Below are 20,061 nucleotides of genomic sequence, written 5' to 3' on the forward strand. Positions count from 1 at the left end.
GCAAGACACTTCTGAGATGGAAGAAAGCACCTGGTATAAGATACTCAAAGGCTAAGGTACATAAAGGTGGGTAGACCGCTGCCTGTCTTACAAGATAATACTGCACCTTCAGAGACGGGTCTTTAAACTGTGCTGGTACTTAAGACGCTGTCTCCACACCCTATAGGTATTGCGGACAACTCGGAGTGCCGTTGCTATTGGGAGAAGAAAGAAACTACAGATCGGGGAATGCCCAGCACTAACACACTAGCTTAGCTCAGCGACATAAAGCTATTGGCATCTGGTAAGCCTTGATGAGCTTTGACGAAGACCTGTCACGAAGACCGAATGCACAATGACCCTCTTGGCTGCTCACTCTTCCCAAATTCAAATGGATATTGATAAGAATATTTTCATTATTTTCACCAAATGAATAGGTGTTATTAAATGTAGGTTATAAAAAGTAAATGTGACTTCATCTAGCAATCTTTTAAATGACTTGACGGATATATATAAGATAAATCCTTGTACGTGCATCATTGGAATTTTTCAATTCAATAAACATATCAAATGAGGAATGCAAGCAATTTTATTTTGGTACAATGCCAATTAGAACATATGCCATTAACTGTATTACTCTGGACTTGATTCCGCTGAACTGTTGATCAAAAACTGTACACATATGAGTATGATTTGACGTTAATGAAGGTGTGGAATAAAAATCATATGAGTATCATGATTCTAATCAATAAAAGATGCATTTTAGAGAAAGAATATATTATTCTCTACAATTTCTTTTCAACCTTCGTCAAACACAAAAAAAAGCTTTCTGGACGATGAAAATCTAATGAGTATGATAATTCAATCAACAAAAGATGCATTTTAGAGCAAGAATACATAATTATTAACAATATCTTTTTAAGAAAAATAAAGATACAACAAAAGAAGGCTCGAAGCATACAGGTTTCAGAAGTAATGGAAATGACCTATGTCTGGCATTCCTATATGGCCTAAAATATTGGACCAAAGAAACACATTATAACTACTGGGTTGAAATAATAAGGTAAGGCCACAGCAAAAGGATGTTGTGTAAAATTATAAAAGAAATCAATGCACAATAAGGAAATACCAGCTGTATTGAATGAGAATATATTATGATAAAAAAAGTTTAAAAAAGAAGAAAAAATAGGAATGCTATTTTACCTAAAAAATTATTGACCTCAGTTCGAATTAGGATGACCTTACCCTGTTATTAAATTTAATTAATTAAAGCTGTTGACCTACAATGTTCTAAATTTTTTGCAAATATTAAATGTAGCTTTTTGCCCATAATTCCTATCAACTTTGTGTATTCATAAAATGTTTTCTCAGGCCCTTCCTTGTCTTATATAGGTAATCTTTCAATATAATTTTGACTGACGTTAAACTCTGTCTAAAAGTGGATTTGCTCCTGTAGGAAAATAGAGTAGATGTGATAAATCCCATTAATTAAATGAAATATTAAAAAAGTTATTTTTGTAAGGAATTTACAGGAGAAAGATTCTCAAGTACAACTACATTACAACAACAACTACACTATCTTCTTTTACCTAACAACTTCCTTTGTACTTTTTTAGTGACATATTTGTTGTTCAATAAGTGAGATTGAAGCATCACCTAAGGTTGGAACAAACTTTTATCTACTTTTCTTCGCAAATTTCTAATCTTTCAATTTATATTTTAATTCAGCTTTTTTGGGTTTTAAAATTAAAATGATTTCTCCATGTTGTTCAATTTTCATTGGTCTAATTCTACTAGAAGCAACAGAAATGCACATAATTAAATATAAAATTATCAACTAAATAGAATAGATCTTCTATAGACTATGTGATAAGTTCGATGCGAGAGCTCTTCACTTATTGATTAGAGAACACCTACTGGAGGAAGCATACAGGAGGCGACTGCAGGCCAAAAAAGCCACAAAAATAAATAACCTCCTCAATTAGAAACTAGAGGATACAGTATTCTTATTAGCTGCAGTATCATGCATTAGTGAGACCTCATCCTATTGTGGTATTTAAGAAATCAATCGCATTGCTACGCGATTAACTATTGACGTTAATCAGGTGAATCTGTAATAGATTTATTAAATAAATTTATTAAGTGTAAAGCTTCATAAGATATTCCTCTTCATCTTCTTTCGTTTTGTATACATGCAGACAAAAAAAATCAAATTATCCTAATTTAGACTTGAATTTAGTATGCAAATCGTTTTTCAGCAAAATGAATTTAATTTTCAGTGAATTTTACTGATATTTGATTCCACACCGTCCTCTTACTAGTTTATTATTTTTAAAAAAGAATTACAAAAATCAATTGCAAAAAAAAAATATATGTGATTTATAAAGCTCTTTCACCGTCTTTGCTAAATAAAAAATATTTGGGACTGGATACCTACAAAGTGACATCTAGAGAGCATGTTTTAATCTTTTTTTTATATGCATAACGTTTTAGTATCCTACGGTAAAGCCAGAAATCAAATTTGATTATTAAGATCTGATGATACTAACCCTTAGGGTCTCTGTATCTGTCTCTGTATTTAATTAGGTCTTAGACCTAATTAGATACAATAAATATTCTAACTAAAATAAATAAACTTATTACGATTTCATTGCCATCCTCTATTCGCTTTCGCACAACTCAAATTGAAAAAGTTTCTGTTTTGTAAGATTACCTCTACGTAACACCGAAACCACTAAGTTTAAATTAATGTTCGATTATTCTCAGTTCATGGGAATAACGACAGGTGGTATTAGGCGATAACATTCTAACAACATATGGCAATTATGTATTAACAAAACAATTGTTTATATTATTATTACAATATACCACATGCAATGACCTAATTTATAATTCTGGTAAAACAAGTTCTCAAAAGATGTATAGGTAACTTGCAAAACTATGGGAAAACATTTTTGCACAATAGTATCTGTCTAACAATGAAAAACTAAGCCGAGGCGGAAATAGACCTTTAGAGTTTCAGGTTTAAATGGGCTTTTCAGTTATTACGTTTTCGTGCGGCCGGGGTGTAAGAAGTGTTTTAAAACTTTTTTAAGAGCGAGGAACACGCGATTTAGGATTGTTTTTGAAAATTTAGACGGCTTATTTAACAAACTTGGAAATTGGGATACGAATGAGTGACAAATTTGACAATTGTGTTTTTTTATTTTTACATAGTTTGGTTTAGTGAGTGATTAATGTTCACAATCGATGGTTATTAAAAGCCTATTTAGGATATATGGAACAATAGTAGAATGGTAATTTTGAAAATTTTTTAGTAAAAAAATAATCTAATATCTAGGTGAGATTTTATTAGGAAAGATTAATATTTATATATATATTATTTCGATATAGATACACTCTTATGTTAATACATAAAACTCTTTACATGTGTACACAAACACATGTCAGTTTATTATAATACTACATATTAAAAAATTAGAATAACAACATTTAAAGACTAAAAGCTTTAAAGACAACTTTGGTTTAAATCGTATGTGATTCCTCCAAGACTACTCATTAATCTATTTATTTATTTATTCAACTACGGGAAAACCCCATTAACTAACACAATAAATGAATAAATCAATATAAAAATAACACAGTTAAGCTATACATATATTAAAAATTAAAAATCATTAACATATAACTACTAAGAAGTTAAAACAAAACTTATTTACAATATAAATATATTATTTTTTATTTGTCTCAAAGATACATAGACGACATCAACTTTCAATTTATTTAGTAAATACATACAGTGAACGGCAAAAATATGAAACAAATTCAATTGATTGTTGATTAATCTTTTTGGTTGCGCATTTTTTTCAACAAAAAATTTGTATACAGGGTGTCTCATGTAGCCGTGGTCAATATCAACTTTCTTTTCGTCATTTATTTTTTATTAAATTTATTCCATATTTTTGCCGGTCATCATATCTATACATTACATAGATTGTGTGCATTATACATACGGTGCAATAATATGTTATAAATAGGTTTATGACGAAACGCCAAATAATTAGATTCAAAGATAGTACTAAATGCTAATTTTTTATAATATATCTGGAGCAATAAATTATTCCATTAACAATTTAAAAATTAACAATTCCACCAAACATACCACGACGGTATTTTAAAAAGGATAATTGATAAATTGCTCTTCAATATTTGTGTAGACTTTACTTATGAACAAATTCCAATACCAACATAGGACATATCCCTATGCTGCAAGTAAAATCTGTATTGTAAGTAAAGTAAGTAGGTATTCCGTTACTTATAGTAAAAATCAATTTAGAAAATACTCTCTCACACGCTCACAAATTGAAAAAAAGAAGAAAATAGACTAATTCATTAAATGATTAAAAGAAATATGAACTCAAACCTTTACCGAGACCTTAATCGATTTAACTTAATTTAAGTTCAATAAGTTTTTTTTTCGTTTTTTAGGCTTGCGCTTGGGATACTTACACCAATACGTTTTAAATACAATAAATTACTTGAGGTATAATAGATTTTTTTTATATATACCCAGGAGCTGAGGTTTAATCTATTAATCTCTGAGCTCGATTCTTCTTTTTAATATCTTACCTTTGTTATGAATATTGAAATTGAAAACGATAAGAAAACCTAGTTATTTAATAACAATAACTAATTTGAACCAACGTTTCGATAGTTATAGTTTCGATAGTTCTATCTACTACCGTTATCAAGGTAAATAAAGTTAAATTAAATTAAATATATGAAAAAAATATACTTATCTTTTTAATCTCTCGTCTGCACTCCCTTTAAAATTCCTTCTTAACTCGACAATAATTAAAATCCTTTTTTTATAAATTGACGGTTGATTAATAGCTTGACTAACTGTTTCGAAAAATTCAAAGGTTCCTTCTTTTAAAATTAAAGGGCCTCTTGCAGACCACAGCATGTAAGAAAGTACTGTGAGAGAGCAGGCACACAAGGAAGACTGCATTATTTCAACAGAGCTTGCACTAAACTGATAATATTTAAGTTCATGAATTAGCAGGTCAGGTAAAATACATTCAAAAGCTTGGCATAGGTCACAGTACTTTTACCCTCAAAAGCATCAGGTACAGTCGATACAGAATACTAAATCCATTATACCCGAAACAGTATTGTGCTAAATCTGCCCTAAATCCCAAATTGCCGATCAGTAAGCAGACTAGCCTATTTCAGATATTCAACAATTCTTTTGGTAATGCACATAAAAAATTTTGTACTTAAAAGATTCTCTCAATAAAACTTTAACAGAGAAACTAAAGTTTCTCTGTTAAAGTTTTATCTCTTCGGTCATAACACTCAGTTCCTCTATGTATTTGGTAAAGTAGAAATTGTTGATATATACACAATCTTATGCCTATATTTGTAAAGGTTCGCAGTCAATCCAGTGAAAGTAATTTCAGATTTTCGTACAGGCTTTATCTAATACTATTACACTAACTAACATTTTTCACATCTAGTCTAACTTCTATTAGCTCTTGACAAACTTTCAATGCTTTAGACATTTGTTTTTCCGATGATTCCTCACAGTAATTAGTAGGTAAAGGTTTTTTAGACTTTCTTATAGGATATTCAGGACTATTTTAGTAACTGGAAACGCTCGTACTGGTTCTAACTGCTATTGACTCCTGATCAACACCTCAAGATCATCTTATTCCCTTTCAGGATGAAATACAGTCTATTTTTGATAGTTCCTTGATAACTTGAAAGGATTCAACCCAATATAACTCCCCTCCTCTTTTCTGAGAAGGTTACCAAATATTACTCTTAAAAAATTTACAAATAATTGTTTGTTTAGATAAAAGGTTCTAGGCTATATCTTAGTGGAAAAAAAAAGGTCCGAAAGGTTCACTTCTAGAACACGTCGATTTTAAAGAATTAGACTCTTGGATAACTGTATCCAGGAATAAAAGTTTTTTCGTAGGAAACTTGAAACTCACGCATAGACAAATAAATGGTGCAGATATAGATACCAAAATAGGGATTTCAATTCACACAACTTTGGAATCAATGTCTGAATACAACTTTCAGTTTCTGCAATTGTCAAGAAGTCATTCAACAGTTAGAAGATCTGGTTCTAATATGGCTTCGAGTGTCTATAATGAAGTCATCACTAAATCATTTTCTGGTCGGGAACTTTGCAGTCTTTACTTGTTTTAAGTCACTTTTTTGCAGTGTTGTTTTCAGACATTTTCTATAATAATTATTGATCTCTTCCCACGTGTACCTTCAATCTGCATTGGGATTATCAATTTGTTATTATAATTAGGCTTAGCAATATTTACTGGAATTTTTATGTTTTCGTGTAATCGTTTTTTAATCTAATATTTTCAGTTGTAGAGTAGATTTTTGGAATATACAAAGAAAAACTAAATGATCACGTATGATTGACAGCATTATTAAACTGGGTTTCATCAGTTATAAAATTCCAGGACATATATTTTTTATCAAGTAAAAAAAATGTTTCTACAAACCTAAATTATGTGTCGAACTATTTTTTTCTTTTATCTACTTTGAAAGCTGAAATATCAATTTGTTGGGCTGAGGGTTAGGATCCACCACGCATACACTACAGTTATTCATCATGCTTATTATCTTGCGAAATGTCATCTTGTCAAGCGCATTTGAGTCTACATTCGGCATTTGTGGAGTTCTGTTTTTTCTTCTTTAATTTTTGGTTGAAAAACGAAAAAGTCTCATTTGAGTGTTTTTGTGAACTTAGTTTTACAAGTTTTTACTAAAACTTGTGCCGTTTGTGTCCCACTATGGGAAAAAAGACGATTTAAGCCGATCTTTTCACAAGTAAATACCGATACTGTCATAACATCATATCAAGGGACAACCGTCATCATAAACGTAGAATAATAAAAGCTTATTAAGAAATGTACATATAATAATTATAAAATATTTAATTTCCATAAAAATGCTTTTTATTAGATCCTTTACTCTAATGAAGTACCTTAAAAAAACACATAAAGTAAAATAAATAATTTATTGCAACTAATGTTTTATTTGTTGTCCATTTAATTCAATCCGTGCTTTGCAATGAACATTTCGGTTACAGGGTGTCTCGAATAGAAACTATGCCCCAACATTAATTTTTAATGTGACTTCTTAGAAAGTAAGTAAACCTTATTATTTTCGAACAGTTTTTTATTTAAAAACCTACTTGAGATGCATTGAGAACCGATTAAATGGCCACCAACGCCACCGGATATAACCCCATTATATTTTTCTTATGGGGCAATTTAAAGTCCAAAGTTTTTGTGAATAGACCAAATAATGTTGATGATTTAAAGCAAAGAATTCGACAAGAAATTAGACTAATCGATCACTAACAAGTGATAGAAAATATGCAATTGGAATTTTTTTATAGTTTTGACTTCAAAAATGCATTGCAGTAAATGGATAACAAATTGAACTTCAGTTGCAATAAATATTCTATACATTTTTATTTTTTAATGTCGTATGTGTCATTTATCTAATACGTCAAATTTGACAAACCGTGAACTTTATGCATATGGTATGCTATTCAAAAAGTATTCATAATATATCGCAGAAATGTAAAATACCATGATACACAGAGTGTTCCATTTAAAAAAAATAATGTTGACGCCATACTTTCAACCTGAGGTACCCTCTATTGAAAATTTTTAACGCAAAAAACGCCCAAGTGACAATGATAATCGACGTGTCCGAAAAATAAAAGAAGAAAAAAATACCTAAATTTTAAATGAATTTGTTCCCTTCATCGTGAACGCACTGTATAACATTTACCACGTTTACGCAAGCGCTATAATGCAGATGTTAATAAACTAGTTTAAACACTCCTCAAACGTTTTAAAGCCACTTGCGCGCTTTGGACTTGCAGGAGGGCTTTGGGTAGGACTTGGAATCTGTCCCCTAAGATTCTTCGCTGGATCTACTTATCTATTGTCAAATCTCTTCTCACATACCGGACTATCGATTGGTGGCTCTGCAGAAAAAGCAAAAATGCGAGCTCAACTAAATAGAGTATAACGCCTTACGTTATGCTTAGGCATGCGAACGGCCCCAACTAGAGCGCATAAGACAATGTTGAGCCTTCCGCCTCTGGATGTTATAGTGCAATAGCCTATATATCCTTGGTGAACTACGGGGCTGGTAAGACTGGTAATGCAAAACTCTGGTCACACTCCGTACAAGAATGTCCTCTCCTTTTAATAGGCACTGACTATATATCACCTGAGATAACGGATGGTAAGGGTTTCGTGACCCACTGCGGGCAGACATGAGTAGCAGGACTCTAATAAGTTTACATTGCTAAACAGATGGTCCCCCATCTGGTATACAGATGCCTCCATAATAAACATTAGAACTGGTGCAGGGTTCTGTGGTGAGGCTCCGTATACCAGCAGGGCAGCAATACTGCAATAGGGCAGTTGGGGAAGCACGCTACTGTTTTCCAAGCTAAGGTTTTGGCTGTATTAAAAACCGGACAGAAAATCCTGAAATACAGAAATTGTCGACACCGTAATACAATCGCATCAATCTGCTCGGACAGCAGGGCTGTAATTAAGGCTATTACTGCCGAAAAGGTGAGATCCAAGATCCGACCGGAGTGCATAAAGGCCCTGGAGAAGCTGGTGAAGGTGAAATGCAGGGTTTGGCTTGTCTGGATGCCAAGCCACTGAGGCTATGCTTAAAACTAGAAAGCGGGCATCCTTGCTATACTTTGATTTGCGAAACAGCCGGTAGGCACCGAACATATAATCGGTATAGCCAAATGTATAGCTGTTGCATCAGATAGGCCATCTGCCTGTCTTACCTGACAACTACTGCGCTTAAAGAGATGCAAAATTCAGCAAAGTTCGGCTTCTAACCAAACATTAGCATTTAAGATGTCATCTCCACACCATTGGTATTGCGGATAATCCGGAATGCCGGTAGTGCAAGGAGAAAGATAAACTGCAGACCACATTATCGGCGAGTAGCCAGCACGTGAGCGCGCGGTTCAAATATCTGGTTAACACCTACAGTGTGCACGGGGATATTAAGTCTTTCAAACTTGAGATACTCTGAAAGGAAGTTTGATCAAGTTGACTCAAGTTTACTCGTTGGTTTTTGCAAGGCTATTGGCCTCTGGTAACCCTCGGTGGAGCACGACGGGTTCTTTGGCTGACTGCCATATAATTACAATTACAATATCGTTTTGAAGATCCTAGTTCGCATTTAATAATCATTGTAGAAGTGGATCTCTGAAAAAAAGTGCATATTTCACTAAACTAAAATTCGCAATGTCATTAGATTATTTTAATATATATTCTATGCAGGCGTTAACATTGTATTCTTTATTGAAAATATAAATCTGAAGCAAATTAATATAAAATAATTCTAGCTCCATAATATTAGACAGCTTTTTACCATTTTAGCCTCAATGTAAAATGCTCCTCTTAAAATATATAAGAACAAAACAGTATTCAGATTAGTTAATCATCTCGGTTCTATTACAGTTTATTCGGCATGATTGAGACAATATATAAGCTTTGCAAAGATAGAAAGCAGAAAATTAAAAGGAGAAAGCAAATTTTGTAAAAGCAAAAAAAAACTTTTTATTTCCTCTCCATTTTTTTGATGACTTTCAGACAAATCATCACTGGCTGGTCACCTTTAATATCATCGTTTTCATTTTAATCCTAGTTAACCTTCCATTAACGCTAGTTTGTTCTGTATAAAACTAATAATTGGAAGTGACTTGACTCTAATGAGATTTGAGGTGACCGGTCTGTCCGATGTTAGCGTTTTTAAACCCCTTTAGAGTTAACAGTCAGAATATCTTCCATTTGCACCCCTTGAGACTTGATAATGGTTTGTCAGTCAGAATATGTTACCATTCTTTAGGATTTTTTACTAATTTAGTTCTATGGTATTTGCCACTTCTATGCTGTCTTGAAGAACTCCAGATATTTTTAGTAACGCTACTTTTGCCCTGATTCACTCATAATCCACATTAATCTTAATGACATGTTTTCTACGATAAGTATTTTCTCTCCTCTTCTTTCCCTTTTTTTTTTCTGATTTCAAGTCAATGTTTTTAATTCAATTCTTAATTTCTAGTTCTTATTTTTTTCTGGATGGAATTAATATCTTACAGGATAGCAATTCATCTATTTAAACCTTAATTAATGAGATTTGAGCTGAAGATTGAAGGATCTGAACAAAAAAACACAATTTGAAGTATTTTTCCAATTTTTTCGATTGAATTGATACAAGCTTGATGGAAACACGGTAATTATTGGTAATGTTTAAAATTTTTACTCATTCATAGCAATCATCTTCTCTATATCGTATATCTCAATAAAATGCAAGTACGAGAACTGTGTTAAAGGCGATACTGATGAGAACTTAAATACCTCTACTTCTTCTTTATTTAGCCTTTTCGTATCTTTTTTCACACCTTTTAGAATTTTTATCAGTTTGGTTCGCTGTATTTCTCGCCTCTACATTATCTCCTGGATCCTCAGATAATTTTATACTATTCCTACTTATTTTATGATCTTGATCCACGCATTAATCATAATAGCATGTTCTCTATAATAACAACTAGAATGTAAAAGTTGTTCCGATTTAGGGCAAAAACCATCTTCAAACCAACATTGCTGAAAAAATATTTTTTACTATATTTATAATTATATTTATTATTTTATTTAATTATCAGATGACCGTGACGATCTGCTGCGGTATGTTTTATACTATAAAGTATAGCCCTAGAAGGTTTTGCCATTACCATATGATGAACGATACCATAGAAGTCTACTGTAGATTGTACTATACCGAAAATTTCAATAGAAAACATTGTAAATGAAAGCACCTCATCTGTGGAAAGAAGCTCTTTAACCATTTTTTGCTTAAACTTAACGTTTTTCTGAAAGCTTGAAGCGGTTGTGGAAATATTTAACATTCGGTCTGTTCGAGATTGACGTGAAAAATAATCTCCAACGTAATGATGAGGTGACCCCTGGCATCACGTCATAACTAGAGCTAAGTCGACTTTAGAAATTCTCTAGAAAAAATTTAAGCTTTAGCAATAACAGCAGTATCACTGATAAAATATGATAAAATACGACTATTACTCCAAATCGTAAATGGTTCAAGAACTAAATTATCTAGTTAAATTATATTTTTTCATTGCAGTTACTTGGAGATCTACAACGAAAAAGTCGCAGACCTACTAGGCGACAACGAGAAATTATTCAACGGACGACATAGACATTTAAAAGTCAGGGAGCATCCGAAAAAAGGTCCTTACGTAGAAGGTAATAATCCTAGAACATTACCTACCTTAGAACAGAACATTACATATTCTAGAACTAAATACTAAAACTGTACATTGTACAACAATTTTCAATTCTTTAGGCCTCTCCCAACATACAGTAACCACCGATACGGAACTACTAGAACGTCTTGAATCGGGGACCAATAGAAGACGAGTAGGATCCACCGCGACTAATCAGAAATCGAGTAGAAGTCACTCGGTTTTTTCCGTGAGCTGTGACGGAGTAAAGCTCCATCTAGTGGATTTAGCTGGGAACGAACGCGCTGGTAGCAGGGGTTATGGTCCTAATAGGTTTCGTGAGGGGGCCAATATCAATAAAAGTCTTGTGGCATTAGGAAATGTCGTGTCTACTTTAGGTAAGTAAGTAATTAGAGTATTTTTTGTAAAAAGCAATATCACCCCAAATTATTTCGTATTGAAGAAGTGGTGGGTTAAATTAACTTGTTTCATTTCCGGCACACATAACACTTAAATCGAGAAATTCATCCATTTTCACAAAGATGCTGGTCGTACGATTTATAAAAAGTATCAACATAAAATCTACAGCACTACATAACCATTTAATAACAAGACAAAGGATAGATGTTTCTCCCAAATAGGGCATCATCAGACCAACAATAATTATGATGATGTAACACGAAGAAATGAAAATTCAAGAAAAAACTTACCATAACATGCACAAAATACCTAACATATAAATGAACAAAGCTTACAATAAAGTGGCACTATATATGCATAAGGAACTTAAATAAACAATCATATTACTTTATACATACCAAACTCTAACAATTATGTGAGATTGAAAGAACTCGTCCATTATCTCAAAGAGACTTACGTAACTAGAGAAAAAAAAATGAAAACTCCAAGTCTCAGTCTCAAAATGTCTATTTAATTATTCAGGTGACATGTTTCGCTAATGAAGCATTATCAGACCTATAATAAACCGAAAAACACACGTAACTACAATAAAACCTTACACTAAAACAAAATCAAATATTAAAAATTAGATAAAATTACCTTATAGCACAGTATAAAGAACAAAACAGTAGGTTCACTCTCTTGCGGCCGTTTGAAGTAGGGACTTCTAAACAGTGCCGACTTTTTTTACGCGGTCGTAAATCATTATTTAGTTTCGGCGGCAATCCTTTACGATACGGGGGGTGTTTGAAACATTTTTAATAAGGAATATTTTCGTACATCGCGGAGGGCAGCGTGTAATATATGGAATTTTTTGAAATTAAAGGCGCTTTGTATTATTGTTAAAAATGAAATTGAAAGAATATTATTAAGTGTCTCTTTTGAACAAATAACTGTAAGAAAAACACTTGGTAGATAGCTTTAAAATTAAGTTTATTAGAATGTACACAATTAAATCTTAGTTTTATGTTCCTTTCATGCTCTTTTCTCAACTGATCAAGAAACTACCTACCTAATATTACATACACTTAATTAATAATAACTTCGTTAATATAGCCATTTTTTAAATATTTAATAAAATTTACATAATAATGTGATAACAACACTCAGCATATGGAACTCGGTAACAGTGAAATATAAAAAGGCAGTTAAATAAAAAACACTTATTAAATGCCTAATTATTTGCTTTTAAAATAGAGGATGAAAGAACAAACCACTAAAATTAAAATAAAACGAAAATAGGTGTTTTACAACGTAGAATTCATATAACTATGCAAAATAAATATAGTTTTACATTGGGGATTATAGTACACATGAATATTTTGAAACTTAAACCCTTAAAAACCACCCTTAATGACGAAAAAAATGCAGTTTTAAGTATGGTTAGACGGTATAAGTGGCTAAAATTTATATCATTCAAATGATTGCAATGCAACTAATAATAAATCGGATAGCTTTCACTATTAAAAACCACCACTAATAACAAACAATATAAAAAATAATAAAAAACAATAACACGGCACAAAAACAACAATTCTTTTCAACAATTCGTTTTGTTGAATTTTTGTGCCGTGTTATTGTTTTTTATTACAAAATATGTCGGTATTCTCATATTTAAATTATATTTGTCAGTACTTAGCAGGTCACCTAGCTATAAGGTAATTTTATCTAATTTTTAATATTTGATTTTGTTTTAGTGTAAGGTTTTATTGTAGTTACGTGTGTTTTTCTGTTTATTATAGGTCTGATGATGCTTCATTAGCGAAACATGTCACCTGAATAATTAAATAGACATTTTGAGACTGAGACTTGGAGTTTTCATTTTTTTCTCTAATTATGTGAGAGTCTAAAATTATTTTAGGTTATTAAAAACCAGGTGGCCATCAAATTCGAACTTATTCTTAACAGAGGACAGTTTTGGGCTTTTAACAGCTTTATTAATTTCCATTGCCTCCAGCAAGTCTATTTTTTTACTTTTGTTGCACTGGTGAAGTACTTTGATATTTTGGCTGTCGAGAAAATTATGCTTGGAGTCAAGGAGATGATTAGCAAAAGCCGATCTGGTCACTGTGATATCGGTATTTTTAAATTTATTATATTGGGACTTGGGTTCACTAATTCATATTATGCTAGCCGACGTAAACTGCAGGGCACTCTTCGCACCTAATCTCATAAACTCCCGGAAAAGATAGCGCTTTTTAATGAATTATTGATTTTAAAAGCTGAGCTTATGCCAAAGGGAGAAAAGAATCGGGATAGTTGGGACGAGATTGGTCCAAAATTAGTAAAAGATATAAAAGAAATAATATAGTTTGTTTGTTGTTGGATTAAATTAAATGATAATTTATACTTGTTCAATTACTGAAAATACATTTTATGTGTTTAAGGTGGAAGAAGTTATTGACTGTTAATTATTTAATGGGAAGGAATTATTTTTTTAAAGCTTCACAAGAAATTGGAATATTAAAAAGTCTGTAAAATAAGTAATAAAAAGCAGCAAATTTATGTGAGGATGGTGATGTTGAATTGTATTGTATAATATTATCTATTGTTCGTTGTTTACTAAATATTTTAAAGCATGTATTATTTTTTTCTCTCTGAAGTAATAAATCTAAGAATGGTAAGGTATTGTTCTCTTTTGATTGTAATAACACTTATTATAGCTTCATCATTTTAGCAGTATATATAAAATATAAATAATATTAATTATATATCATATATATTAAATATAAATATAAATTTGGTGCAGATTTGGTGATTAAGACAAACATGAATAATTAGAAATTCGCCTTCTCAATCCATTTGTATAATAATTTATATTAAACTCAAATGGCATGATACTTGTGTTTTGTTTTGATAGTTTAATCCTAGTGTTGAATAGTTATCAAAAATTAAAAAAGTACTAGCTGAGATGCTTCAGGATCTTTTTGTATTCATCGTCAACTCTTCAAAAGTTGTTAACATTTTCTTGAAAGCGTCGCACAATGTAAGTGTTGATTCTAGCTGTGGATATTATCGTAATGCATATCTGCACTTGCCAAGAGGAAAAGAGAGTAGGTGGTATCAACAATAAAAGAGATGCACGCAATAAGGAATGTGAAAAACTGTTTACTGTCCAAGAATCTAATTAGAATAATTGGAAGAAAGCTGGAAGAGCAGGAAAGTCCACGGGCGCTTAATGTAGAGAGTGTCCATCTTAGATATAGGATAGAAATCAGCCATCTTACAGATCTTCCAAATAGTAGGAAAATTTATCGCCTGAAAAATTAAGTAAAAAAGTGCTGCAACAAAACAAATCTATGTATTTACATAACATGAAACCATGAGGCTTTAGGTAGTTATTCTTATAGTTATTATTTCCAGTTAAGCATCATAAATCATCTAAATTTCCTCCCTGGTTCAGTCGTGAATTACAAAATTTATTCATAGAGAAAAAAACAGCACATAAAAAATATAAAACTTCCAAACTTCCAGTGGATTACATAGTATTTTCCAATTTACCAAGTAGGTGCAAAGTTATAAGCGATAATTGCTATAAATCCTACATTGCTAAAATGAATCATGATTTAGCCCAAACTTTTGGAAACATGTAAATAATTTATGAAGATCGAACTCCTATCCCAATAGTATGCAGCTGAATGGCAGATTTGCTGAAGGCGGTCAGGATATAGTTAATTTGTTTGCTCGTAATTTTTCAGCAACCTACAAAAAACATGAAGGTACAGTTCCCAATTATAGTTTTGATTACAATCTTAATTTTGATTCTATTAACATATTTCTTACTGATGTTTTCAAAGCGATTGACGGCCTCAAAACTAAATATTCTTATGAACCTGATGACATACCATCAGTATTACTAAAAAATTGTGTGTGTTCCCTAACCAGACCCCTGTTTTGCCTTTCGTTGGATTCAGGATGTTTTCCAGATTACTGGAAAACAAGTTTCTTGACTCTGATATATAAGAGTGGGGATATAAATGCAATTTGCAACTACAGGGGTGAAAGCATTCAATCTAAAAAACCCAAAATTATTGATAGTCTTTTTGCCAGAGAGCCCTCATGGCGTAGTCTGAACATAATTATACATCAGCAACATGGTTTTTCTGAGGGTAAATCTACCGCAACTAATTTGCTTACATATCAGCTGTTGGATGCTTTTGAGAATTATAGTCAGTATTTATACTGACTTCTCGAAGGCGTTTGACGAAGTGCGCCATGGACATCTCATTTAGAAGTTGCGTGCAATGGGTCTGGTCGATAATCTTTTGAAGTGGATTGATGGATTTTTGTCGAATTGTATTCAATTTTTCGCGTATAAAGACCATCATATCTGCAGAAATTCAAATTTTTTCCGGTGTACCTCAGGGTTCCCACACAGGGCCCATTTTATTCTTTCTATTTACTCGTATAATCGACCTTTGTTGTGTTACACATCACTCGGATTTTTTATTATTTGCAGACGACCTAAAATTGTACAAGGTGATAAAATCCTCAATTATTGCGCAACTTTTACGAGCTGATGTGGATAGTATCTTTTTATGCTCAGTAAATAATGGTTTGGCGCTTAATATCTAAAAATCCTTAGGCAATTCTTTTGGTCGTTCTCTGAAATTAGCTGTACGTCGTTACACAATAAATGTCTTGATTCTCAGATCTGTTACTGTTACTGGACAGTAAATTGACATTTGTGCCTCATTATGATCAGACTGCGTAATCTTGGTTTTGTTGTGCGTAACTCTGGCAAATTGTCTGTCTTTTGTTTCAAGATGTTCTACTATTCAATTTTTTGTTTTGGGCTTGAAAATGCCTCACCTGTATGGTCACCTTTTTATTCTAACCATGTGGAAGCAATTGAAGCCGTTCAAGAAGCATTTCTTCGTTCTCTAGTCTTCAAGGCTGACATTAATATTTACCACAATTTTCATAGTAATTGTAAGATAGTAGAGGATATATTTAACATTGAAAGTCTTCAGGCAAGGACAACTCGATCAGATTTACTCCAATTTTTATAAAATATTAAATGGATTTTTTTATTGAACTGATATGTTGAAAACTGTACCATTCAATGTCAATATCAATAATAGATGTAAGAATCCTGCTAAGTTTCGTTTCTCTTTCCACCATGCTAATTAAGGATTCTTTTCTCCAATCACCAGAATGATGAGAGCATTTAATGAGCTTAATTTTGACCCCTTCTCACATAGGTCTTTTAATTCATTTATATTAAGACTTAAAAAACTAAAGTGCTGAAATTGTCTGTGGGGTTATGTCTTATATTTGTTTTTTTTTTGTTCTTTATTTTTACTATAGTTCTTCTTATTCTTTGCCACTTATTGTTATTGTTATGTATTTTATTATATTCTTGTAAGCTGGCTGTGTCGTTGAAATAAATAAATATGGAATTATGAAAAAAGAGTGCAAGTTTTCCTGCAATCGAATATTCAAAGTTTTGCGATTTTTTATTTTTCGAGTACGAATTTCGGGCATTTTTTTTCAACAAACTTCGAAATTGGTCGTTTTTGAAAATTTCCTTGGACATTTATATTTACATTACAACATTTTTGTTATTATCCCACTTTGCCTTTTGGCTACCATCATAAAATAAACTTTTTTTTTTCGTCTGGTATTTGTAAAATAAATGTAGTTCCAAATTGTCCTTTTTATTTTTATTTACTTTACTCGCACTTCTGAAAGCCCTAAATAAATAATAAAAATTATTTCAAAAATTGATTCTGTGACCACATAGAAAAAATATTTAAGAACCATCAAAACAACTTCATATAGTTGCTAGTTAAGAAATATGTATAATAATTCAAAAATTACAGCAAAGTACAACAAAAATATTTATACACTATTAAATTAAAAATAAATTTAAATTTTGGCTAAAAACAATCTGTAGATCTTTGAATATTCATTCAAAACCATAAAATATGTGCCTAGACGTAAATAGATAACTCTTTGCCTTCACAAAATGAATTCCTTTAACCTCTTTCGAGTCAAAAAATAAAAACAGCCTATTTTTAAATAAAAAAATATTTTTCCTGAAGGAATTTAAAATTAATTTAGACTTTATGCATTCTGGAACCAGTGGCGTCCTTTTGCTTTATCCACATAGTTACATAATATGCAAGTATTACAGTTTTATTAATTTTTACCAAGGAGACATAAACAATACACTAATAGAATTATTTTTATTTCAAATAATATGATTTTTTTTCAATTCTGTCTGTATTTTTAAATTTTAGTTGATTAAAAAAGTTTTAATATTGTCAAACCCTTAACAACCATCTAAATATTTTAAAACCTCATGTTACAAGTTTATTAATTCGAATTTCATATTAAACCGGATGACTTTCTGAAGTTTTGTGAAAAAAATCTTATTTTTAGTGATCTTAATTCAATCAAGATTTTAAACCCGATTTAATCGAAAAATCTTGATACTGTCAAAGGCTTTATAAATATCTGAACATACTGAAAACTCATTTAGCAATTTTAGTTTTATATGAAAGCTATTGAGTTTTTCAAAAGAGTTTCTACAAGTTTCCTTGTATTATGACTGTTTTCGACTTTTTTCCGGATTTTAAATAGTCCCTTTTATTAAATTTTCAACGATATATGGCTTGTATTTTAAAAACATTTTTATTTCTCTTATTTTTAAGGACCCGAAATAATTGTTGGATATTATTACAGTCTTTACAAAAATCTCAATATTTATTATAGATTGAGGGGTCTAAGTAACTAAATTTATAGGGACTATTTAAATATGGTATAATCCAATATGGCGCCCATAAGAAAAAAATATGACGATTATTGTCAAAAGACGAAGCGTCGTACCAATTTTAAATCAACCATGATATAAGGCGATTAATTTTACGGTTTCCGAGATCCCACTAGGTAGGTACCCTCGAATTTGGGACACCCTATAAAGATTTCAAAGTTTTGTAGCAACAAAAACATAATACCAAAATATTAAATCGTGTTTCAAATAACCTGTTTCTATTTCTCCGCTACTGCACTTTTAATCCCGATGTCATCCAAAGAACATTAAGAGATGCGCTCCCAAAATGTATTTCTGGAGAGCGAATTTTTAGAATTTAAATGCCGACGCCAAGTAGACGGCGTCTCTTTTAAATTCGACGACTCGCATCGTCCGTCTGCCATTCTAGACCAGTTGTAAGTTTCCGTTCTGCCGTAACCGCATCCTAAAAGTTTTTGATATCCGTTTTAGTGTAGGATTATTTGTATATTTCCGGTTTTTTTGGTAGGTGATGCTTATTTTAATTTTGTGTGACAGTTTAACCGGGAAGTCATAGTGAGATATATTGTGGAAATCATAATTTTAGGTTTATTTTAGCCTTTAAAAAATTGTAGTGAATTCGAAAGAGGAACATTAACACTCCTAAAATGTTCTTAAGCAGTTATATTCCGGTATATAAATTGTTATTTTGAAAATTTTATTTATAAATTTTAATAATAAAAAAATAGAACAGTGAATCTATTAAAGAACATATAGATTTTGGGGTAATTGTTTATTCCGGAGTCATTATGTATGATTTTCGATAAAAAAATAAGTTTTAACATATTTGCATTTTTATTTAATTTTTTTATTGATATATTAATTTATAATTACTACTTTTTTATATTTATTAGAAAAAAATTGCAAAAATGGATTCTGTCAAACTTATGAAAGTAGCAGAATTTTTAAGCATAAAATGTAAAAAAAGAACGTATTATCTTTTGAACTTATAATAGCCTAATATATTTTTTAAAATTTTCTATATACTTTAGGAAAGTTGTTCAGTGTGTGAAAATTATGAAAATATATATAACTTCTTGGTTTTTGTGAAAATTTAAAAAATCCATCTCTGTAGAGTAAAATCCCTTATTTGCAGTAGATGATTTCCAAGTATCTCTGCCAGTATATACAAAATACAATCCAAATTTATTTTTCTAGGAATTATTATTTGGGACAATGTTATATAATATTAATGTTTATATCATTTTTATCTCTGACCCACAGATTTTGTATAAAAAAATGTACGGAAGGAAATATACAGAAAATAGCAATGCCTTGGGTATTTTATAAAGGGTGTTCATTTGAAAACTTCCCACCACGGATTTATCGAAAATACGTCAAAAGGTTTGTCAAGGGGGACAACTTTCTAACCTAAAATTACTACACCCCCTTTCATCCATTGCCCCCCAGGGTCATCCCCTTAAAAATTTTAAATGGCAAGGGGTATCGAGTAATAGGTTGTTTAAAAGGTCTTTCGAAGTCTTTTATTTTGACG

General features: G+C 31.3%; 1 protein-coding gene across 2 annotated transcripts in view; it reads left to right on the forward strand.

Moving 5' to 3' along the window:
• The window catches only part of LOC126735081 (uncharacterized), a 54,707-nt gene that overhangs the window by 21,270 nt on the left and 13,376 nt on the right, over positions 1 to 20,061 (forward strand). Inside the window, exons 1-3 of one of the 2 annotated variants that reach the window (XM_050438978.1) lie at positions 2,938 to 3,275; positions 11,212 to 11,333; positions 11,434 to 11,709. In XM_050438978.1, coding sequence (XP_050294935.1) covers positions 3,229 to 3,275; positions 11,212 to 11,333; positions 11,434 to 11,709 — 445 coding nt within the window. In that variant the 5' untranslated portion in view covers positions 2,938 to 3,228. Of the gene's footprint in view, positions 1 to 2,937; positions 3,276 to 11,211; positions 11,334 to 11,433; positions 11,710 to 20,061 lie in introns of those variants that run through there. The other variant, XM_050438977.1, reaches the window with a different exon arrangement.

This window comes from Anthonomus grandis, chromosome 4 (assembly GCF_022605725.1).
Source record: "Anthonomus grandis grandis chromosome 4, icAntGran1.3, whole genome shotgun sequence".
Classification (NCBI taxonomy): Eukaryota; Metazoa; Arthropoda; class Insecta; order Coleoptera; family Curculionidae; genus Anthonomus; species Anthonomus grandis.